At 41.1% G+C, this 26,125-nt stretch overlaps 1 protein-coding gene across 2 annotated transcripts in view; it reads right to left on the minus strand.

The window, feature by feature from the left end:
* Positions 1–26,125, minus strand: part of efnb1 (ephrin-B1) — a 225,492-nt gene that overhangs the window by 99,798 nt on the left and 99,569 nt on the right. For both annotated transcript variants that reach the window (XM_034180914.1, XM_034180915.1), the window contains one exon: positions 14,942–15,219. In XM_034180914.1, coding sequence (XP_034036805.1) covers positions 14,942–15,219 — 278 coding nt within the window. The remainder of the gene's footprint in view (positions 1–14,941; positions 15,220–26,125) is intronic.

The following is a 26,125-nucleotide window of genomic DNA, read 5'->3' on the forward strand; positions in this document are numbered from 1 at the left end:
ATACAAAGAACGGACCACCACACATAAAAACTCAGGATTATACAAATAACGGACCACCACAAGTAAAAACTCAGGATTATACAAAGACTGGAGCACTACACGTAAAAACTCTGGATTATACAAATAACGGAGCACCACACGTAAAAACTCTGGATTATACAAATAACAGAGCACTACACATAAAAACACAGGATTATACAAAGACTGGAGCACTACATGTAAAAACTCTGGATTATACAAAGAACAGAGCACTACACGTAAAAACTCTGGATTATACAAAGACACCACACGCTAAAATTCTGAATTATACAAAGAACGGAGCACCACACGTAAAAATTCTGAATTATACAAAGCACGGAGCACCACACGTAAAAACTCTGGATTATGCAAAGAACGAAGCACCACACGCAAAAACTCTGAATTATACAAAGAATGGAGCACCACATGGAAAAACTCTGGATTATACAAAGAACGGAGCACCACACATAAAAACTCTGAATTATACAAAGAACGGAGCACCACACATAAAAACTCTGGATTATACACAGAACGGAGCACCACACGTAAAAACTCAGGATTATACAAATAACAGAGCACCACACAAAAAAATTCTGGATTATACAAAGAACGGAACACCACATGGAAAAACTCTGGATGATACAAAGAACGGAGCACCACACATAAAAACTCTCAATTATACAAAGAACGGAGCATCACACGTAAAAACTCTGGATTATACAAAGACACCACACGCAAAAATTCTGAATTATACAAAGAACGGAGAGCCACACATAAAAACTCTGGATTATACACAGAACGGAGCACCACACGTAAAAACTCTGGATTACACAAAGACACCACACGCTAAAATTCTGAATTATACAAAGAACGGAGCACCACACGTAAAAACTCAGGATTATACAAATAACGGAGCACCACACAAAAAAATTCTGGATTATACAAAGAACGGAACACCACATGGAAAAACTCTGGATGATACAAAGAACGGAGCACCACACATAAAAACTCTCAATTATACAAAGAACGGAGCATCACATGTAAAAACTCTGGATTATACAAAGACACCACACGCAAAAATTCTGAATTATACAAAGAACGGAGCGCCACACATAAAAACTCTGGATTATACACAGAACGGAGCACCACACGTAAAAACTCTGGATTATACAAAGACACCACACGCTAAAATTCTGAATTATACAAAGAACGGAGCACCACACGTAAAAACTCAGGATTATACAAATAACGGAGCACCACACAAAAAAACTCAGGATTATACAAAGACTGGAGCACTACACGTAAAAACTCTGGATTCTAAAACCTGACTGAAACTCTTCAAATAGACCATTCCTCTGCAGATGATCAGTTAGCTGTTTTACAACTACCCTTTCAGAATTTTTGAGAGAAAAGGAAGGTTGGAGATTGGCCTATAATTAGCTAAGATAGCTGGGTCAAGTGACGGCTTTTTAAGTAATGATTTAATTACTGCCACCTTAAAAGCCTGTGGTACATAGCCAACTAACAAAGATAGATTGATCATATTTAAGATCGAAGCATTAAATAATGGTAGGGCTTCCTTGAGCAGCCTGGTAGGAATGGGGTCTAATAAACATGTTGATGGTTTGGATGAAGTAACTAATGAAAATAACTCAGACAGAACAATCGGAGAGAAAGAGTCTAACCAAATACCGGCATCACTGAAAGCAGCCAAAGATAACGATACATCTTTGGGATGGTTATGAGTAATTTTTTCTCTAATAGTTAAAATTTTGTTAGCAAAGAAAGTCATGAAGTCATTACTAGTTAAAGTTAATGGAATACTCAGCTCAATAGAGCTCTGACTCTTTGTCAGCCTGGCTACAGTGCTGAAAAGAAACCTGGGGTTGTTCTTATTTTCTTCAATTAGTGATGAGTAGAAAGATGTCCTAGCTTTACGGAGGGCTTTTTTATAGAGCAACAGACTCTTTTTCCAAGTGTAGATCTTCTAAGTTAGTGAGACGCCATTTCCTCTTCAACTTACGGGTTATCTGCTTTAAGCTACGAGTTTGTGAGTTATACCACGGAGTCAGGCACTTCTGATTTAAAGCTCTCTTTTTTAGAGGAGCTACAGCATCCAAAGTTGTCTTCAATGAGGATGTAAAACTATTGACGAGATACTCTATCTCACTTACAGAGTTTAGGTAGCTACTCTGCACTGTGTTGGTATATGGCATTAGAGAACATAAAGAAGGAATCATATCCTTAAACCTAGTTACAGCGCTTTCTGAAAGACTTCTAGTGTAATGAAACTTATCCCCCCCTGCTGGGTAGTCCATCAGAGTAAATGTAAATGTTATTAAGAAATGATCAGACAGAAGGGAGTTTTCAGGGAATACTGTTAAGTCTTCTATTTCCATACCATAAGTCAGAACAAGATCTAGATATGATTAAAGTGGTGGGTGGACTCATTTACTTTTTGAGCAAAGCCAATAGAGTCTAATAATAGATTAAATGCAGTGTTGAGGCTGTCATTCTCAGCATCTGTGTGGATGTTAAAATCGCCCACTATAATTATCTTATCTGAGCTAAGCACTAAGTCAGACAAAAGGTCTGAAAATTCACAGAGAAACTCACAGTAACGACCAGGTGGACGATAGATAATAACAAATAAAACTGGTTTTTGGGACTTCCAATTTGGATGGACAAGACTAAGAGTCAAGCTTTCAAATGAATTAAAGCTCTGTCTGGGTTTTTGATTAATTAATAAGCTGGAATGGAAGATTGCTGCTAATCCTCCGCCCCGGCCCGTGCTACGAGCATTCTGACAGTTAGTGTGACTCGGGGGTGTTGACTCATTTAAACTAACATATTCATCCTGCTGTAACCAGGTTTCTGTAAGGCAGAATAAATCAATATGTTGATCAATTATTATATCATTTACCAACAGGGACTTAGAAGAGAGAGACCTAATGTTTAATAGACCACATTTAACTGTTTTAGTCTGTGGTGCAGTTGAAGGTGCTACATTATTTTTTCTTTTTGAATTTTTATGCTTAAATAGATTTTTGCTGGTTATTGGTGGTCTGGGAGCAGGCACCGTCTCTACGGGGATGGGGTAATGAGGGGATGGCAGGGGGAGAGAAGCTGCAGAGAGGTGTGTAAGACTACAACTCTGCTTCCTGGTCCCAACCCTGGATAGTCACGGTTTGGAGGATTTAAGAAAATTGGCCAGATTTCTAGAAATGAGAGCTGCTCCATCCAAAGTGGGATGGATGCCGTCTCTCCTAACAAGACCAAGTTTTCCCCAGAAGCTTTGCCAATTATCTATGAAGCCCACCTCATTTTTTGGACACCACTCAGACAGCCAGCAATTCAAGGAGAACATGCGGCTAAACATGTCACTCCCGGTCTGATTGGGGAGGGGTCCAGAGAAAACTACAGAGTCCGACATTGTTTTTGCAAAGTTACACACCGATTTAATGTTAATTTTAGTGACCTCCGATTGGCGTAACCGGGTGTCATTATTGCCGACGTGAATTACAATCTTACCAAATTTACGCTTAGCCTTAGCCAGCAGTTTCAAATTTCCTTCAATGTCGCCTGCTCTGGCCCCCGGAAGACAATTGACTATGGTTGCTGGTGTCGCTAACTTCACATTTCGCAAAACAGAGTCGCCAATAACCAGAGTTTGATCCTCGGCGGGTGTGTCGTCGAGTGGGGAAAAACGGTTAGAGATGTGAACGGGTTGGCGGTGTACACGGGGCTTCTGTTTAGGGCTACGCTTCCTCCTCACAGTCACCCAGTCAGCCTGCTTTCCCGGCTGCTCGGGATCTGCCAGGGGGGAACTAACGGCGGCTAAGCTACCTTGGTCCGCACCGACTACAGGGGCCTGGCTAGCTGTAGAATTTTCCACGGTGCGGAGCCGAGTCTCCAATTCGCCCAGCCTGGCCTCCAAAGCTATGACTAAGCTACACTTATTACAAGTACCGTTACTGCTAAAGGAGGCCGAGGAATAACTAAACATTTCACACCCAGAGCAGAAAAGTGCGGGAGAGACAGGAGAAGCCGCCATGCTAAATCGGCTAAGAGCTAGTAGCTACGCTAAGCTAGCGGATTCCTAAAAACACGCAAAGTGAATAATGTGTAAATAATTTAGAGGTGATTCAGCAGAAGGAGTGCTTTAGTTAAGGCACGTAAAGATTACACTGGGAAACAAATCGTAATCTAGATAACTAGATCAATCTAACTGCGCAGATTAAACAGCTAACAGATACAGAAAAACACCGCTGTGCTCCGGAACAGGAAGTGATACAATACCGCAGTGAGAGCCAACCACCAGTTGGCTACACGGAAAAACTCTGGATTATACAAAGAATGGTGCACCACACGTAAAAACTCTGGATTATACAAAAACACCACACGCAAAAACTCTGAATTATACAAAGAATGGAGCACCACATGTAAAAACTCTGGATTATACAAAGAACAGAACACCACATGTAAAAACTCTGGATTATACAAAGACACCACACGCTAAAATTCTGAATTATACAAAGAACGGACCACCACACGTAAAAACTCAGGATTATACAAATAACGGACCACCACAAGTAAAAACTCAGGATTATACAAAGACTGGAGCACTACACGTAAAAACTCTGGATTATACAAATAACGGAGCACCACACGTAAAAACTCTGGATTATACAAATAACGGAGCACTACACATAAAAACTCAGGATTATACAAAGACTGGAGCACTACATGTAAAAACTCTGGATTATACAAAGAACAGAGCACTACACGTAAAAACTCTGGATTATACAAAGACACCACACGCTAAAATTCTGAATTATACAAAGAACGGAGCACCACACGTAAAAATTCTGAATTATACAAAGCACGGAGCACCACACGTAAAAACTCTGGATTATACAAAGAACGAAGCACCACACGTAAAAACTCTGGATTATACAAAGACACCACACGCAAAAACTCTGAATTATACAAAGAATGGAGCACCACATGGAAAAACTCTGGATTTTACAAAGAACGGAGCACCACACATAAAAACTCTGAATTATACAAAGAACGGAGCACCACACGTAAAAATTCTGAATTACACAAAGCACGGAGCACCACACGTAAAAATTCTGGATTATACAAAGAACGGAACACCACATGGAAAAACTCTGGATGATACAAAGAACGGAGCACCACACATAAAAACTCTCAATTATACAAAGAACGGAGCATCACACGTAAAAACTCTGGATTATACACAGAACGGAGCACCACACGTAAAAACTCAGGATTATACAAAGACTGGAACACTACACGTAAAAACTCTGGATTATACACAGAACGGAGCACCACACGTAAAAACTCTGGATTATACAAAGACTGGAGCACTACACGTAAAAACTCTGGATTATACACAGAACGGAGCACCACACGTAAAAACTCTGGATTATACAAAGACACCACACGCTAAAATTCTGAATTATACAAAGAACGGAGCACCACACGTAAAAACTCTGGATTATACAAATAACGGAGCACCACACAAAAAAATTCTGGATTATACAAAGAACGGAACACCACATGGAAAAACTCTGGATGATACAAAGAACGGAGCACCACACATAAAAACTCTCAATTATACAAAGAACGGAGCATCACACGTAAAAACTCTGGATTATACACAGAACGGAGCACCACACGTAAAAACTCAGGATTATACAAAGACTGGAACACCACACGTAAAAACTCAGGATTATACAAAGACTGGAACACTACACGTAAAAACTCTGGATTATACACAGAACGGAGCACCACACGTAAAAACTCAGGATTATACAAAGACTGGAGCACTACACGTAAAAACTCTGGATTATACACAGAACGGAGCACCACACGTAAAAACTCTGGATTATACAAAGACACCACACGCTAAAATTCTGAATTATACAAAGAACGGAGCACCACACGTAAAAACTCAGGATTATACAAATAACGGAGCACCACACAAAAAAATTCTGGATTATACAAAGAACGGAACACCACATGGAAAAACTCTGGATGATACAAAGAACGGAGCACCACACATAAAAACTCTCAATTATACAAAGAACGGAGCATCACACGTAAAAACTCTGGATTATACACAGAACGGAGCACCACACGTAAAAACTCAGGATTATACAAAGACTGGAACACTACACGTAAAAACTCTGGATTATACACAGAACGGAGCACCACACGTAAAAACTCTGGATTATACAAAGACACCACACGCTAAAATTCTGAATTATACAAAGAACGGAGCACCACACGTAAAAACTCAGGATTATACAAATAACGGAGCACCACACAAAAAAACTCAGGATTATACAAAGACTGGAGCACTACACGTAAAAACTCTGGATTATACAAATAACGGAGCACCACACGTAAAAACTCTGGATTATACAAATAATGGAGCACTACACGTAAAAACTCTGGATTATACAAAGCACGGAGCACCACACATAAAAACTCTGGATTATACAAAGAACGAAGCACCACACGTAAAAACTCTGGATTATACAAAGACACCACACGCAAAAACTCTGAATTATACAAAGAATGGAGCACCACATGGAAAAACTCTGGATTATACAAAGAACGGAGCACCAAACATAAAAACTCTGAATTATACAAAGAACGAAGCACCACACGTAAAAACTCTGGATTATACAAAGAACGGAGCACCACACGCAAAAACTCTGGATTATACAAAGACACCACACGCAAAAACTCTGAATTATACAAAGAATGGAGCACCACATGGAAAAACTCTGGATTATACAAAGAACGGAGCACCACACATAAAAACTCTGAATTATACAAAGAACAGAGCACCACATGTAAAAACTCTGGATTATACAAAGAACGGAGCACCACACGTAAAACCTCTCAATTATACAAACAGAGCACCACACGTAAAAACTCTGGATTATACAAAGACACCACACGCAAAAATTCTGAATTATACAAAGCACGGAGCACCACACGCAAAAACTCTGGATTATACAAAGATAGCACACGCAAAAACTCTGAATTATACAAAGAATGGAGCACCACATGGAAAAACTCTGGATTATACAAAGAACGGAACACCACATGGAAAAACTCTGGATTATACAAAGAACGGAGCACCACACATAAAAACTCTCAATTATACAAAGAACGGAGCATCACACGTAAAAACTCTGGATTATACAAAGACACCACACGCAAAAATTCTGAATTATACAAAGAACGGAGCGCCACACGTAAAAACTCTGGATTATACACAGAACGGAGCACCACACGTAAAAACTCTGGATTATACAAAGACACCACACACAAAAATTCTGAATGATACAAAGAACGGAGCACCACACGTAAAACCTCTGGATTATACAAAGAATGGAGCACCACACCTAAAAACTCTGGATTATACAATGAACGGAGCACCACATGGAAAAACTCTGGATTATACAAAGAACGGAGCACTACACGGAAAAACTCTGGATTATACAAAGAACGGAGCACCACACGTAAAAACTTGGGATTATACAAAGACACCACACGCAAAAACTCTGAATTATACAAAGAACGGAGCACCGCACGTAAAAACTCTGGATTATACAAAGAATGGAGCACCACATGTAAAAACTCTGAATTATACAAAGAACGGAGCACTGCATGTAAAAACTCTGGATTATACAAAGAACGGCGCACCACACGTAAAAACTCTCAATTATACAAAGAACTGAGCACTACACGAAAAAACGCTGAATTATACAAACACCGGAGTGACACAAGGAAAAAGTCTGGATTATACAAAGACCGGAGTGCCACACGGAAAAACTCTGGATTATACAAACACCAGAGCGCCATGTGGAAAAACTCTGGATTACACAAAGACTGAAATGAGACATAGAAAAACTGGATTTTACAAATCATGGAAATCATGAGTCCAGATAAACTTGGATGTACCAGTTGCCTGTGTGTGTTTAAAAAAACACACACAGGCCCACGATAAATTCAAACTGGATGGGCACTGTCCATACATGTGGAAAAAGGATTAATTTAATATTTAGCTTGTTTTGTCTAGCTTGATGACAGCTTGTTAGTTGATGCTACAGGTTGTTGTCAGTAATCAGGGTTCAGATTACTTAGCGTCTTTCACCACAGCCATAGTCTCTTCACTCTCTGCTCGCTGCCAAAAAATCCCACTATGATCCACCAAGAGGAAAAAAGTAAGTTACACTAGTAACAACAACATCAAGTGATTAATTATGAGCCACTGTGGTTAGACAGGTGGGGCTGTGACTAAATCATTTTGGAAACATTTCGTATTGCTTGTGCACAAAGAGAGGCAAACCCGGTGTTTTCAGATTTACCCATTTTCAGCCACCAAAAATGCCATTTTGTGGACAAAATGTGAAAATGATACAAAACCTATGCAGATACACCTAAATCTGTTCCCATGTGGATGGAGTGTAAAGGCCTCCTGACACTTGCACGACTTTGATCCACGCACTTCCATGCTCTCTGCCGTACACAAGAGTAAACCCGTCTCAAACTCATTGTACAACGGTGTAAACTATGAGCAGCTTCATGCACGTATGCAAAGAAAATTTTGAAATGTTCAAAATCTCCATCTGAACAATTATAACGCGATGTTAAATTGATCATAAAAGTACTTTTATAGCTGCTCATAAGCAGCTATGAACATGCAACTGTTTTACCAAGCCATTACAATATAAACATGAAAAATAATTACCAATTTAGATGGCTCTGAATGCTTTCTCCACCTCCTTCAGCGCGCGAACGAGAAAAGCTCCAGCTGGAACAGTCCGCTGTGATTACAGAAGTGATTAGAGGTGTTTTCAACAACCAACTCGAAGAGAAATTGATTAATCCACTGCAAAATAATTATTTTATATACGCAGCATCCAGCACACACTGCATGGCATCCAGTGGAACAAAGCACGGCGTCCAGCTGGGAACACAGCGGGTGGGATTGTCACGACAATGTGCATGCAACTGCGCGGATCAAAGTCATGCAAGTGTCAGGGCACCTTAAGTTTGGCATCTGCAGGCCAAGACAAGAGTTTGTAGACAGGAGAGGGTGGACAGATTGGTAATTTATACTACCCACCCCCAACCACCACCACCACCAGGGATATAGTGGCGTACTAATAACAGAGCACATTCTTTGTTCTTCACTGATATTAAGGATGCGTGAGAGGCGACGTTCCAATCAAATGGAAAATCCTGCAGAGTGTCTTGTTTGTAATGACAATATCTCACTGTGCACTGACAGTGGTTACCAGATGTTGCCACTTGTATGGTCTCTAAAGGCATTTTAATTGCAAGTGAGAAATTCAAGTTACTCTGCACCTCCTTAATATGAAATTCTAAATGTCTCCACCGGCTCGTCCCTCCTCCAACCCCCCCAAGCATGCCTCTTAATGTCACTGCTTGCGATTTGATTATGGTAATTTATGTGTAAACTCCAACAGATGACATTTACAGCTTTTTTTGCAATCAGATTCCTGCTATTGTGTAGTATAAACCATTACTTCCCAAATCCAACTGTAAACCTGCCTTGATAATCGCACCCCCCCCCCCCCCCATGCACACACACACACATTTTAGCGTTAAGTGAGCATTCATTTCTGTGTACGTTGACACTCCCGAGCTCAACCACGTTACTGCTGTGAATGTGCATGGGAGCATCCCTGTGCACGTGAGCATGCATGTGCATGGAGCATGCAAGTACATTCAAGCGTGCATGTGCACACGCAGAGTGTAATGTTTACATCTCTGCAAATGCAGTGTAAGAGAAGATGTGCAGACATTCCGACAGTGACCTTCAGCTCCTTTGAGGTTAAATAAAAGAAGAAGCTGCAGACTTACAAAATAAAGATGAGTAGGTTAAATTCGACTCGCTTACGTGAGGATTCCTACATGACTTTGGATAAAATGCAGCAAAATAACAGCAAATCCTACACAAAACCCCACACATCTACATGCAAAATAGCTGTTACTCTTAATCCAGTGAGGCGTGAGCACCGCACAATGATCAGGCCGCGCCATCAAATGGTGCTTGTCAGATGTATTCTTAGGTGTTGTTTCTCAAAGACTGGGTCAGTAACCATGTGTGTGGTTTTGTAGTCGGAGAATAAAAACTATTATGTTTCCATTACCTTCCATTTATCCTCGGCTAAAAAAAAAGAAAAGAAAAGAAATGCTTATCAGCTGCTCTTCTTCGAGACTAAAATGGGAAGAAATTCCATTAGATTTGCCTGGAAAGTGATGAAAAACTTACAAGAAATGGGGGGGCAGTTTCACAGACGGTATGAGTCAATATCCTGGAGGTGACAGAGCACGTGGCCCGCTGCGGCAGTGTTCTGGTGGGGAAGTCGGTACGCGTCAGGGTCAGTGATGGTACAGTGAGATGCAGAGTGACAGCTGTCAGGACGGATCAGGCTTACTCTACCCACTACACAGGAAATCAGTGGGGAAGAAGAGTGCACGTCGGCTGGCTGCCTGTGTTTATCGCCTCATGGCCTTCTGCTGAAGAGAGGCTCGGCGGCCCGGCTAACCACGTATCAGCCGGCAGTCACGGTACATTATTTCAATGAGGAAGGAATGAGAGAGAAAATGGAGGGACTTTTTGGCTCCTGCTTGGAGGTATTAAGGCCATCTGTATGCACATATAGATAAATATGCTCGTCCCGTCACTCTGTTGCTCGTTTTCTGCATTATATATTTCCTTCTCCTTAAAAGCCTCCTGTCTAAAATCACTTTTCTCCCGACTCCGAGCCCGAAACACAGCTCAACCATTTTCCTCACAAACAGCTCATTCCGTATCCTGTGTTTAGACAGTGCAATGAAATACAACCAGTTTGTGCACTCGTACACCAGGAGGGTTGTGAAGGTGCATCCATGTGTGTGCACGGGGGTGGGGGGTAGTGTTGAATGACAGCACAAGCTGGTGCTGGTCTGGGGGGTTTAGATCAGTACGGGGTTATCATTACTGACCCCTGCTGTGTTTCCGTGACCCCTCGCCCATGTGGTTTGACCTCTGACCCCCATGCGACTCCTGTCAGAGCACTCTGGAATGGGAGTTTGGACCGGGATGGACAGGACCGAGTGGACCGGCTCCCCCGTGGTGACTACTTACTGCAGGAGGCGCATGCACTCACGCACCATTTGTTGCTTACTTTACCCCCACACTTTTTTTTTTTTGCTCGCTGTCCCCCTGGTGGAGGAGGTGGAGAGACAGAGAGCAGCACTCAGAGGGGTGAATGAAAAAGATTCAGTGGAATGTCCACTCCCTGTGCATCCCATCTGAACACTGTCTGCTGCATTTGATCGTTAATCAGGATAGATAAGGCAGGCGGGTCTTCATAACCGGGCAGATTTAAGCCGCTGTGCTGGTCCGATGAACCGCGTTCCCAGCAGTGTCCGGGCTTCTATGAGAGCATAAACCGGCCTAAAGGGGGCTCAAAGGGAACATTAGAGGACTTGACCACACTGACACCACACAGGAAAACTGTGCTCACTGCACGTGGCTGTTGTGCCTCTTACTCCTCTCACACAAATGCATATATTACACGCACAACAGCAAGTACGCCATTATCTAAATGATAGATGAGGTGTTGCACGGTGTGTGTGTGTGTGTGTGTGTGTGTGTGTGTGTGTGTGTGTGTGTGTGTGTGTGTGTGTGTGTGTGTGTGTGTGTGTGTGTGTGTGTGTGTGTGTGTGTGTGTGTGTGTGTGTGTGTGTGTGTGTGTGTGTGCAGGCTGCAGCAGAATAGAAAAGGCACACTCTTCCTGTTGCAAAGGACAACAATATTAACATACCTAGAAAAATACTATGTCCAATTACTGCTGACGCCCCAATGAGCAAGTATATGAGGCTGATAACGATTCACCGTCAGGCGGGAACATCCAGCTTTCCCGGTGAAAGATTTACAACTGCTTCCAGTTATGAGTTCACCGTCTGGAACACTCCGAAGGAAGCGGTAAGTACTTTTTTCCTCTATAATACTAACATCAGCTCGATATTGTTATACAGTAGAGACACTAAAGACTCCAGGTTGTATAAAGGCAAATTCAGCCTGACGTTAATGTGCACGCTTTGATCTTGGCTCATACCGCAGTCGTGATGTATGCCCACGCACATGTCACTAATAAAGTTAGTTAAAATATTTATGATGTAATCAAGAGACAATATGTGGAGCAGACCCGCGAACAGCGACTAAGAAAACTTCCAGCAGATGCCGAAAATGCCCAAGGTGTTTTCCAAAAACATGTGGGTGTAATAAAGCTCAAAGAATTTTTTTTTAAGTCCACATGATAGGCTGACACAACAGCAGCCCCCCAAAAATTGTCACTTGATAACATCAGAAATCTCAAGCTTCTCTATGTTCTGACTTTGAGCGAGAGTTCACAACCTGCAACTGAACTGCTCAAAATTAAAAGGAAAACATATGTGGCATTTAATTTTCCATGGATATTCCATATGTAGCACGGTGGTTTAGTGGTTAGCACTGTTGCCTCACAGCAAGAAGGTCATGGGTTTGATTCCCACCTGCTGCCTTTCTGTGTGGAGTTTGCATGTTCTCCACGTGTTTGTGTGGCTTTCCTCTGTGTGCTCTGGTTTCCTCCCACATTTAAAGACATGCAAGTTAGGTGAATAAAACATTAACATTAAAACATTAAATAAAATACACTTCCATACTCTATGTCTTAATGAGGGGTGGTGGCCAAGTGGTTAATGCGCTTGGTTTCAGTTCAGAAGGTTCCGGGTTCAAATCCCACTCCTGCCACATTTCTCCATGTAATGTGGAGTTGCGTCAGGAAGGGCATCCGGCGTAAAACTTGCCAATTCAACATGCAGATCCACCGATCTGCTGTGGCGACCCCAAGTGCAAACAAGGGAGCAGCCGAAGGGACTTACTTACTCTGTCTTAATGAGTGATTTCCACAATACTCCATAGGACATTCGATCATTTGGAAATGTGGACATATGGAATTTTTATTTTTTGTTTCAAGTTGTGTCGGGGGGGAGTTCATTTATAAAAAGGGGGGGGTTGTATAAAACTGACTTTTTTTGCACTTACAAACCTTTGCATTCAACTGATACAACTTTGTCTACTGAAGCATGGAGACAAAGAAAACATGAAGTTAAATGAAAATGACCCCCCCCCCACCACCACCACCACCACCACACACCCACAGCACCACTACAAAAAAGTATTTATTTTGGGTTCATAATAAAATGGAACAATTCTAATTATTAAAAGGTTATTTATGTCTCATTAGCGTACTGGCGTCAAGGTTTTAGGCACCCTAAAATTTTTAAACAAATGCAACATTTGTTGCCTCGACCACCCCCCCTCCCCCTCCCCAAACTTTTGTAGCATAAGCAAAAGTTGTGCAATGTCATTAAAACTCTTTAACAAAATGGTAGCCTGTGATACTCATTACTTGTTGGTTCAGCCAATGACAATATTCACTCTCATGTTTTTTTATTTTTACCTGAGGCCAAAATATGTGTTGAGCTGAAATGCAGAGAAAGAGAGATTAAAAAAAAAAATGTAACGCAGGGACCCAGTCCACCAACCTTTAAAAAAAACAAAAATGGTTCAATTTTACAAGTTGGGCAAAAAACAAAACAAAACAGAAAACACATCCCATCGTCATTTCAGCAAAATGTCAACACTGGCGCAGCGACATTGTGCCATTGCTTAGGGACAGCCCTGGACTACTGATGTTTAAAAACACAAAAGTACTTTCGAACTGATTACTCGATTAATCGCCAGAATAATTGACAGAACACTCGATTACTAAAATAATCGATAGCTGCAGCCCTACACACTATGGATAGGTTCGAAGATGGCTAACCTTGACCTATTTGACCTAAGACGTATTTTAAGACGTTAAAATATCACATTCTGTACCTCATTGTACAGCATGATCTCGCAGATGTTAGCGCGCGAGCGTGGTGACGTCACTTCCTGCTGTGCTAACTTTGCTTTGTTTTTTGGCTAGAAATAACACCTTTCTCATATATTAAGTAAAAGCTAGCGAGAAATAAGCACTTCTAAAACTGAAAATGCTGTATTTGTAACCTGACAACACCTCTGGAAGGATTTACAAAACATTTAGTGGACGTTAGTGTGGTGACATCACAGGGTGGTAGCAAAACTCTGTTTCATTTGTGTGTAAATATATCCTCTTTGTCATATGTAAAAGCGAGTGAGAAATAAATACTTCTAAAACTGAAAATGTGGTTTTTAGAACCTAATAAGACCTCTGAAGTGATTTAAAAGACATTTAGCAGACGTTAGCATTGTTTAGTTTTTGAGTGGAGGGGGTGACAGCCAATCAGAGTAGAGCTGTACCGTGATGTCACAGTCTGGTTGCTAGCTGCAAACTCAGTTTTTGGAACCTTATAATTACTTAAACAACTGCAAATTATACAGAACACAATGCTCATATGGCCGAGGGTATTTTAGCATTGCATTATTTTTATTTCATCTCTATGTGTGTACCTCTCAGTAAATGACAATAAAAAAGATGGTTGCTGACGATGACTCAGCAATAACATGATTTTTAAAAACCTCATTAAACACAACCCAACTTTCCTGCATATTACAGGAGACCACCTAAAAATTATGCATTTTCAGGTAAAACTCAGTCTTGTTTCTATAAAATTCATAAATACTGAACGTTTTGCAGGTTTCATTAATTTTGAAATGAGTGAAGAGCATCTCCTAGAGATGTTGCTGTGGAGTGGTGCGAATGCGACAATGCGAAACACAGCTCACATTATCATATGTGAGGGAAAACAAAGTTTAAAATCTAAATTTTATCCTTGATTACAAACTCACAGGTGATGTAGTAGTTGAAGTCCCTCCTGAACTCCAGACCCATGTAATTGGGGCTGAACTCCTGGAATTTGATGGTGAACCTGATGTCCTTCTCCGGTTTGTTACAGTTGACGAGGACATTGGGATCGAGGACCGTACTGCAGCTCTCTGCCTGCTCTCTCTTGACCAGGTACAGCTTGTAGTATTCGTACTCTCTGCTCGAGTCCGCTTTGGGACAGACGATGTTCAGTTTGTCCCCAATGTCTGGGTAGATGACCAGACCCTTACCAGCCACAAACCTGGAGAACAAGAAAACAAATGGCTATCAACACATAATCAAGACTGTCTGAAATGCAGACACTTTTTTTTCCTAAAGCTTTTATAGAGTTTAAGAACTTTGAGGTGGAGGAGTTATGGGTCTGGATTTGTCTGGCGTAGGCTTTTAAGCACATCGTAGCTCATTTAGCCTGACAAAAATCCAACATGTAACTGCTTGATGTTGTTTGACGTTACTCAAGAGAGGACTTCACACACATCCTCTGATGTTCCAAATCAAAGCATACCGCTGAGTTTGCTAAGAGGGCAACAAGATGGCCTGACACAAAATGGCTGTCTCCAAAATGGCAACAGATGGGATTTTGGATTAGTTTTTCCATACTGTCAGCAGTCCACGTAAAACATAATATCCGGACTGTCCCGATGTCCACGTTTCTGGATGAAAATGGTGGGGGGGTTACAGCTTCCTGGTTCATCTTCACTCTGCCATGATGGTGTCCTGGAGGATTAAGATGGTGTCTGGTGCCAACTCAATTAGACCAGCTTGTCTTTTATTCAGTAAAGGTGGAGAACATGTGTGAAGAGAGGGGGCGGGGAGATCACAGAGTGCATGTTTGACTGGTAGTGTGTGTGTGTGTGTGTGTGTGTGTGTGTGTGTGTGTGTGTGTGTGTGTGTGTGTGTGTGTGTGTGTGTGTGTGTGTGTGTGTGTGTGTGTGTGTGTTAGTCGGTCAGCAAAATGGGCTGAGGTTGTGGTCTGGGTAGGGAGGGGCAGGCGGGCTGAATCATTGTTCTGGACTTGTTTGAGGCTTAAAATGTCAACATGGTTCAGCTCTGCTGTCCAAGTTAGCCGAGCATTAACCCAGACAACCGGACTGACCACGGGCGTGTTTGTGCACACGTGTGTGAGTGCATGTGTGCACTGTGGTCACAGTCAGCGAGCACAGTGGCAGGGCTATCTGCTAGATCTGCCCATGCCAGCGGATTTAAACGGGATTTAGCTTCGCGCAATGCATTTGTTGTTCTTTCTGATCCCTCACATTTTAACAAGACAGCAGGGCCTCACCTCTCTCTCTTTCTGTCCCTCTCTCTCTCGATCCCTGTCCAACCCCCTCCCCCCCTCTCTCTCTGAGACTGTAATCTCACCTTATCTACAGCCCCTCATTTCATCATCACACACATCATTTCACTGCTAAATAAGCGACTCTTCAGACAGGCTCAGGGAAAGGAGCACCACAATGTCTCCTGAAAGAAACTGATAGAGGAGTTTAAGGAACCTTATGATCACATCCCTCCTCTTCTGGTGTTAAACACTAGTGTCGCAGACCGAACGGTCCCCCCTAAAAATTGGGCCACCCTGCCTCCACTGCGCGTGCGTCATTTCGGAGCTGAGCTGCTCATCTAAGACAGAATCTCTTCACCCAAAGTGATCAAATGGATTAATGGGATTATAAACCATCAGATGACAAAGGTAAAACCTCTTAAATCATTCCAAAGTCATTTTTAAGCAGAAACGAGGCCGTTTTAAGCAGAAATGAGGCGAAACTCTGTGACACTTTGAAATGACTGACCCGCAGTGAACACATCCGCTAGCAGCTCGTGTAGATGCAGCGCTCTGATCGCTTCCTCCATCTGTTATGATGAAATAATGCTGAATTTACGTGGAAATGATTGTTGTACAAAAGCTTCAGATATCTGTCGTTGAGATAGAGGATAACTGGAGTGCAGTTTTAAGCAGGAACAAGGTGATAATCCGTGAACCGCGGCTAATGACGCATGCACAGTGGAGACAGGGTGGACCAAATTTTAAGGGGGGACCATTCAGTCAGCGACACCGGCAAACGACCAGCCATTGTAAGAAAATCATTTTTTGGAAAAGGCATACTTTGTGAAGAATCCCCAACCCCACCCCTCACACACACACACACACACAGCAAAATGAGATTAGAATGTGATTAGATAAAGACCAAGTCCACGCATACATGGGCAATTTTTGAAGAAAAAAAAATTATTTGACAACATTTAAACACTGAAACGGAGTTCCTGAAAATCTTCAGTTTTGCAAAAGCTCCATTTTCAGTGACATAAAGTGCAGTTTGTATGTGCATGAAAGGAGAAAATGCATAGAGAAAGCTACATTCTACCGAAACCCCTGCGTATGTGGACACGTCCACATGTACATGGATATTTTTGGAACATGTAGCTCCTTTTCAACATATACGAGCAGTACCGAAATAAATGGCTTCATACACGAACTTTGATGTAACAGATTAATAAAAAAAACAATTTTGTTTTGCCTATATTATACACCTGCGTGCCAGCTGCTGAACACTGCCACCTGCTGCATGCTCTGTGGATGTTGGATGGATGATGGAAATTAGTAGCAGCTGTGGGTTGTGAGTGAGTGAGACAAAAGTAAAGCATTACTTTATGATTGTTTCAAATAACACGGTCCATACAACCCCACGGAAAGGATTTCGTATGATTTTAGCCAGGAAAGAAAAAAAAAGCCAGAAAGGTGGGTCAAGTAAGATACTGAGTGAATGGGTCCATATGCGAGCGAGAACGAGAAACCATTTCTACACAGAAATGTAATAAATCACAGGGACAAAGTCATATTTTGCGACTGCTTAACAGCGATTACATTCTAAAAATCAAAAAACCCTGCAGAATTTTGTACGAATATAGGTGAAGCAGACACTTCTTCCTTCTCATTCTGTCTTAGAAAAACATCTACGAGGTCTATTAGAAAAGTATCCAACCTTATTATTTTTTTTAAAAAACCATATGGATTTGAATCACATGTGATTGCGTCAGACAAGCTTGAACCCTCGTGCGCATGCATGAGTATTTTCATGCCTGTCGGTTGCGTCATTCGCCTGTGAGCAGGCTTTGAGTGAGGTGTGGTCCACCCCTCTCGTCTATTTTTTATTGCGAATAAATGTCTGAACGATTTGGAGCTTTGGTGCATCAATTGTTTTCTAGAAACTGTGAGAGACCTCCAGGTGGACACCGTTCGAAAAATTAATATGGCTTTCAGGGACGATTTTATGGGGAGTAAACAGATTACAGAGTGTTACTGCCGCTTTAAGGACTGCCCACAACTCCTGAGAGCGCGGCGCGCTCCCAGCCCCCATCGACAGGCTGACACCCCGCTGGAACAACCAGATCATTTCCAACGTGAAAGCTTTGTTGATCCGGGACCTCGTCTGACTTTCACAAAAAGGCAGAAGATGTGGACATCAGCACTTTTTCAGCACATTCCACCGTTACAGGAGTTTTTTTCATGGAAAACGAAGCGGAGGGACGCGCCACGGAGCCGTTCATTACGCGGCACAAAACCACCTCCGTGTTGGTCTCACAGGACGACTTTCAGGTGGATTTCAGACGGATTCCGGTTGCTTTCCAGTCGTGTGAATATCCAATTGTGATTGTGCATGAGCTGGACATGCCCAAACATGTCCTGTGAGGCTTCATCACGGCGTTTCTTTGCGCCATGCATCTCCGCCGTGATGCGCGGTGGAGCCGCTTCTCTTTCCATGACAAAAACTCCTGTAACAGTGAAATGTGCCGTTCATTTTTAAACTGGACACTGTCTTGATCCGGTATGTCATCTGACTAGCACAGGAATTGTGAAAAGACGTGGACATCAGCACTTTTTCGGCACATTAAGACAGACGTGCGGAGGAGTTCCGCGTGTCGCGGCGGAGCTGCATGGCGCAAAGAAACACCGTGATGAAGCCTCACAGGACATGTTTGGGCATGTCCAGCTCATGCACAATCACAATCGGATATTCACACGACTGGAAAGCAACCGGAATCCATCTGAAATCCACCTGAAAGCCATCCTGTGAGACCAACACGGAGGTGGTTTTGTGCCGCGTAATGAACGGCTCCGTGGTGCATCCCTCTGCTTCTTTTTCCATGAAAAAAACTCCTGTAATGGTGGAATGTGCCGAAAAAGTGCTGATGTCCACATCTTCTGCCTTTTTGTGAAAGTCAGACGAGGTCCCGGATCAACAAAGCTTTCACGTTGGAAATGATCTGGTTGTTCCAGCGGGGTGTCAGCCTGTCGATGGGGGCTGGGAGCGCGCCGCGCTCTCAGGAGTTGTGGGCAGTCCTTAAAGCGGCAGTAACACTCCGTAATCTGTTTAATCCCCATAAAATTGTCCCTGAAAGCCATATTAATTTTTCGAACCGTGTCCACCTGGAGGTCTCTCACAGTTTCTGGAAAAAAATTGATGCAGCAAAGCTCCAAATCGTTCAGACATTTATTCGCAATAAACATAGACGAGAGGGGTGGACCACACCTCACTCAAAGCCTGCTCACAGGCGAATGACGCAACCGACAGGCATGAAAAAACTCACGCATGCGCACGAGGGTTCAAGCTTGTCTGACGCAATCACACATAATTCAAATCCATATGGTTTTTTAAAAAAAATAATAAGGTTGGATACTTTTCTAATAGACCTCGTATTTTTAAGCAGACATGGAGTCAAATACTTTGCATTGTATTTAAATACAAATACTTTAGATTTTTGAATTCCAAATACAAATACAAATACTTTATATTTTGAGTATTTCAAATACAAATACAAATACTTTCTATTAACTATAAACAACAAATCAACACAAAAACTGTTAAACCGGTGACAATTTATTGGGAAAATAACATGACCAAATACTATTGATAAGTAAAGGATTGAATATTTTATCACAAATTCACTATTAAAATATCACAGGCAATAATCAAACTATCACAATATATATTCTGTTTCCATCAATATTGCATCCTTTTGTATCCACCATATCACAAAACAATAATAAAATGTCATATCTGGTGTGTCTCAACACGGTGGCACAGAGATTCCCAAGTTTGAAAAGTATTTGAAAAAGTATTTGTAAAAGTATTTGGAAATACTTGGGATCGGCGATGTATTTGAAATACAAATACAAATACTTTGAATTCAAAATCAGAAAATACAAATACAAATACTCCGAAAAATGTATTTAAGTATTTTCAAATACAAATACTTTTGTATTTGACTCCATGTCTGTTTTTAAGTTACATACAGCTTGAAATTAGTTTATCAGTTTCCTTCATGTCCAAAGCCCAGGTCTGGCAGCCACCAAGGCTACCACTGCTTGTTCAAAATCTTCTGATTAAATTACCAACACTGGGCCTGTCCCAGACTACAAACCTCTACATTTTGAAGCAGGTACAGTCAAAGATGTGGCAGTAGGACAGCATTGCCTCTCAGGTTTTCTGGTTGGCTTGGTGGCACCTTTTTGCCTGCTTTTATCATATATTAATGTATTTAAACAAGTAACCCTGCCCAAACTGGAATCCTTTGTGACATCCTCCTGACTACCAGGTATATCCTCCTCACTAGGATATGAGTCACTGTTGTACAGTAATGAACAAATTTCAGATTGAGAATTGTTTGTCTCATATTTTGTACCTCTCATCACCTGATGATGAGTCATCAGGATTTGCTCCCCTGGCAGCACCGTATACACACATTTATACTGTCCCAAACTCAGTTTCGGCACTGAGAATCATCCCTGGTTCTCAAGACCAGGCACCTAAGTGGCTCTACTCTACTCTTTTCTACTCTCCTATTTTACTCTTCCTTTTTAGATATTTAGATATACCTTTATATATTGGCATAGTTCCACCTTAGAATTGGAATATAATATATAAGATATACCTTACTGAATTTTCATAAGCATCAATGCGGTTTTCAGTGGTAACCAGCAACCTATCAACACCTCATGATTGATTATGCCCATATCCACCAAATTCTAATCAGTTCAGATTCATATTATTACTTATAGTCTTTACAGAATTCATGAAAAGTGGCTTTACAAAAGATTAACGAGCATTTTTGAGTAGAAGACTAACAGTATTGTTTTTAACTGTTCAAAAGGTCCAGTTCATGGAAAAATAGGATACCAAGTTAACATTTTTATTTTTAGCTTCTAAATGGACAAGAAACATACACAATAGATAAATGACAAATTTTAAGTAAAGCGTTCAACATTTCTATGCGTTTTCCTGAATAACATCATGACAAAAATCATATTACTCGTAAAATGTTGAGAAAACACAATGAACATCTTAATTCGTCACTTCTACATGTTCTATGCCATTTCATTAAGAAGTTATAACTGATGTTTGTAATATATTTATTTACCAGTGGTTCTGGAATACCACTTATAAAGAACAAACTACTAACAAATGGTGCAGGTATTCTGATGTACAGGTTATGTTTTTAAAATCCTGACCAACACATAAATGACCGCTAGACCAAAAGACAAATTAGACCAAAATAAGAATTAAAGAGAATTATTCAACATCCACATAACAAAAACATGCATGTTTGTTGCTGAGAAAACACATATTTTATGTACTGTCATTCAAACATCGATCATGTCCTGCTGCTTTTTGCTTTTCTTAAACATGATAAACTTGATATGTGGAAACATTATTATACAATATTTAAAACTGAGACAGCAATATAAGATAATATTGCACATGCTGGACAACATCATTAGCAAAGGCCATTGGGTGAAACACTAAAATACTACGACATTTTGCCAATTTAGGAATACATTTCCATTGACGTTTTTCTAATCAAAATTTTTTTATTTGAGCTTGGTATCCATTTTTCCAACATCCAGGAGAGTTTATTCCATATCAACTTCTACTAAAAAGTGGCGCTTCTTGAAAAAAAAGGTGATAAGTGCTCTAGTCTATTACAATCATGTAAAACTGGAAGTTCCGATGTACAACTGGTTGTGAGTTGTCTGTCACATTAACATTTGATTAGTGGGATGTACAAACCAAACATGCATGGATTCATGCTTACGCACACCTTGATACATCTGAATATATCTGTGCTTACGCTTGATTCAGGCTTTTGGTGTATGCCAGGTTTTGGTAGAAAACCAATGCAAGTCTTTGTACATGAGGCCCCTGGTGACCAATTGCTCTAGAGGTTGGTAAGTAAAGTTAGACCTTACTTGTGTGAAGCACCTTGAGGCAGCTTTGCTGTGATTTGTTGCTACATAAACTAAATAAATTGAAATTAAATTGAAAATTGAACAATCACATCAGACTCACATTTTGAGGGTCTTGCACATTCATTAACACAATAAGTGCCACATTCCCTGTGCTTTTAATAATCAGTCATTTGCTTAAGTCCGATAAAGGCCCTGAGGCTTGTTGGCTGATTCCATAGCATGAAGCGAATAAGGGGTGTATGACTCCCACCAGATGATACACCAATCCGACTCAGGTTACTTCCCCAGGCAATACTGATGCTCATTTACAGATGGGTTGACTGAGACAATGCAGATTAAGTCTCTTGTCCAAGGACACAGACAGGTAGCCTGAGTAAGATTTGAACCCAAGACCACATGTTGGCAGACTACCTGCTCTACAATATAAAAATCTAACGCAATGCCAAAATACCCTTGGCCATAAGCACATTGTGTTCTTTATAATTTGAGGTATTTAATTAATTATTAAGATGCTATTGTCTTACATACAATTTTTACATATTCAATAAAGCCCCTCTATCAATCAATCAAAAACAATATTTACGTTTTAAGAGTGGAAGTTGTGCACATCCAGGAATATTTGTAGATCACCCTCTGTGCATTTGCAGGTATTAATGAGACAAATTTTGCTCCATAAGAAGTTAGCTTTGAGTTAGTGGAAGTTTGCATCCACGCTAATGTCTGTAAAATGTCTTGTAAATGACTCCAAAGGTGCTATCAGGTTACAAAAACAGTGTTTTCAGTTTTAGAAGTGTTTACGTCTCGCTAGCTTTTACATAATACATGACAAAGTGGATGTATTTACATACAAATTTTTGCAGCTAGCTACCAGCCTGTGATGTCACCATGCTAACGTCTGTGAAATGTCTTGCAAGTAAGTCCAGATGTGTTATTAGGTTTCAAAAACAGCATTTTATGTAAAAGCTAGCAATTTCTCGCTAGCTTTTACACAATATATGGAAAACATGTACACAAACAGACAAAACAAAGTGATTTTGGAAAGACCAGCCACTGACTTCATGGTATAGCTCTACTCTGATTGGCTGTCATGCCCTGAAAAGATTGAAATAGAATGTGACTTCTTAACCTCTTCAACTATGTTAAGGTTAACCATCTTTGAACTTGTCCAAGGTCTGTGTCCCTAGAATGTTCCCTGTAAATTTGAAGACTTTGGCAGGACTAGGACTGGGCCTATGCTGAGCACAGACAGGCAGACAGGATGCAAAGCCTTCACAAAACCTGATGGCCATATTTGATGACCTCGGGGTAAAAACGAATATACTATATAAAAAGGAATAATATAATTATATGAAGAAACTTAGATAAGATTAAAACTTTGGTCATTTTTAGTCTGGTAAATGTATTGCTTTTTATGTAGGGGAAATCTTGTCAGACTTCATTCATCTTTGTAGAAGATTTGCTGTTGATTTTTTTCCACAGTAAAAGACTTTATTATTGTTGTTATTGCTGTGAGAGAGAAGGAGCACTTCATCTTTAACAGCAATGAAATTTATAAACTGAAAAACTATGCAAAAGTATGTCACAGCAGATCTGCTTCATTTCAATTACTTTGTGTGACAAAAAGAAGCACCTAGTTGAGTTTCACAGTCTGGACACAACGTCTGATCAGCTGGTCTGTATCTGCTCACAGTACAAGTATTCTTGAAATGAAGCACACAGGTGTGACGTGATTAAATCTAATCTAACAACATGTCTTCACTCTAATATGGTGCAAATATGACTATTCTCACATACTTTATAAGAATGCGTTTCAATATAACATGTCTTAAAATAATTGTTTGTATATGATTACCTCAACAAAACAAACAACAAATGTTTGTTCACAGTCATTTTCACAGAAATAAACTACCGGTAGACAAAAATGAAAAAATAAACCTCTGAAAACAAAAATGAAAATTTCTTACAATTTTTGTTGTTGGATTAATATTATGCTAAAATGGGAATTAAAAACAGACGGACACCACAAAAATGCCAAATGATGTTCCTTGAAGGGCCACTTGAAGCAGGCTCCAAAAGTGAGTCAATCCCCATAGAAGGGGCATGTTAAAGTGTCTAATTTTACACCACAAGCAAACATGTTTGCAGCCTGGCACAAAACCAGTTTTGGTCTCTATAGCTAGTTTCCCTTTTTATAATAACTGTGGGAGGGTTTTAAGGAAAGCCATCATGACTCCAGCGAGGGCGATCGCATCTCCTCCTCTCTCCTCTATCTCTGCTCCAACCTTCAAGTCCCCGACTTCACCAGACTGTGAATTCTTCAAACTATTTGGATTAACCATGGAATTGATCAGCTGGTCTCTGAACGCTATTGACACCATTTTTTCAACAAGGAGATCAGGGCCGGGGGACCCTGCGTGCCCAGGTGGAACCTACCCTGAGGGCTATGTTCTTGATGCCTGGGAGACGTGGCGTGTCACATGCTTTGCGCCATTCTCTGTGGAGGACGTCAAGGATTTATTTATATTTGGTTTTATTGTAAGGGGGCTGGTACTTATTGATTTATGTGCTGCCCTGACCTACCGGAAAATTGGCAAGACGGATGCTACCAGAACCACAACCCCTCACCTGTCCGTCATGATTAATGAGTTGTGCAAGGCGATGCATTCTCAGACTGCGTTAACCCTTGAACTCAGATGCAAAATGGATAACATCTCGGAGCAAATGCACACCTTGCAAAGGAAGATGTCGGAGCATCCTGGTCTCACGGTAAGCCATGCTTCAGCAGCACGAAATATACATTAATTTGGTTTGTGATATTGTGAAGAAAAGCGCTTCATTTTCATCACGGCAGCATGAATTCATTCTAATTTATTCCGTGATGGCTGCACAAAATTAAAAGTGAAGGGGGAGGTGGTTATGGTTAGGGTGGGGGGAAGGAGTAAGATTAGGTTATGGTTAAGGTTAGAGTTGGGGGTGGGAGTAGGGTTAGTAATAGTGAGTTAAAAAAAGCTCTTTCACAAAAATTTGACTCATTTCGTCACAGGAGCATGAAAAAAAAACGTGAGACTGGGCTGGTTGGATACCAGAGAATATTCATAATTTTGTTCTGGTTGTTCATGTGAGCTGTAAAAGTGTTTTACACTGCTCAACCACAAACATGGCAGGCTTATCAGCCTTTGAAGGACAAAATGCCCCATTGTTTTCCTCCAGAAGAATTTCTACGGCCTTGGTGAACATTCGGCTGCCTCCTTATCTCTCTAACTCTAGTACACATGGACAAAAACTGACTCACACATGGACAGAGACTGAAAGCATGCTCCACCTCCCCCTACCCCCCTCCTGTCTCCATCACATACCCCCGCTCACGCCACTCTTTTCACCCTCCGGGGGCTGCGCAGTTTTAGCTGCTGTAGATCTCCATTCCCCCCAAGACGGCAGTGGCGCGACTACATGTTGCTGCGGCTACCACACACTCATATCGCCTCAGTTCGGAAAACGGACTGTTTCAGGTTTAGTGCACATAAACAATGTCAAATGTATATGTGTTGTCTTAATTCTGAGGTGTCCCATTATTACGGTAAACAAGTAATAATTGTGGATTAATTGCTGTATCTTGTCTGTGGTAATTTGAGTGTGGACGTAATCTCGTTGTTGCACTTGTAATGACAATGACAATAAATCTCATCCATCCATCCATGAATAATTAGGAACATGGTTGCTTTGAGTAGTAGCCAGTGTGCCAGTGGGTCTTATATCTTATAAAGTGGGCCACATCTTATTTTGTTCATTTTCCAAAAGCATGGGGACTCAGATATGCCTGCATTGTGCCATTCAATTTATTTCATAGTGTGCATGCACATGCCAGTGTGTTGTTGTCACATTCTGTTCCGTTTTTTTTTTGTTT

This window comes from Thalassophryne amazonica, chromosome 11 (genome assembly GCF_902500255.1).
Source record: "Thalassophryne amazonica chromosome 11, fThaAma1.1, whole genome shotgun sequence".
NCBI classification, from domain to species: Eukaryota; Metazoa; Chordata; class Actinopteri; order Batrachoidiformes; family Batrachoididae; genus Thalassophryne; species Thalassophryne amazonica.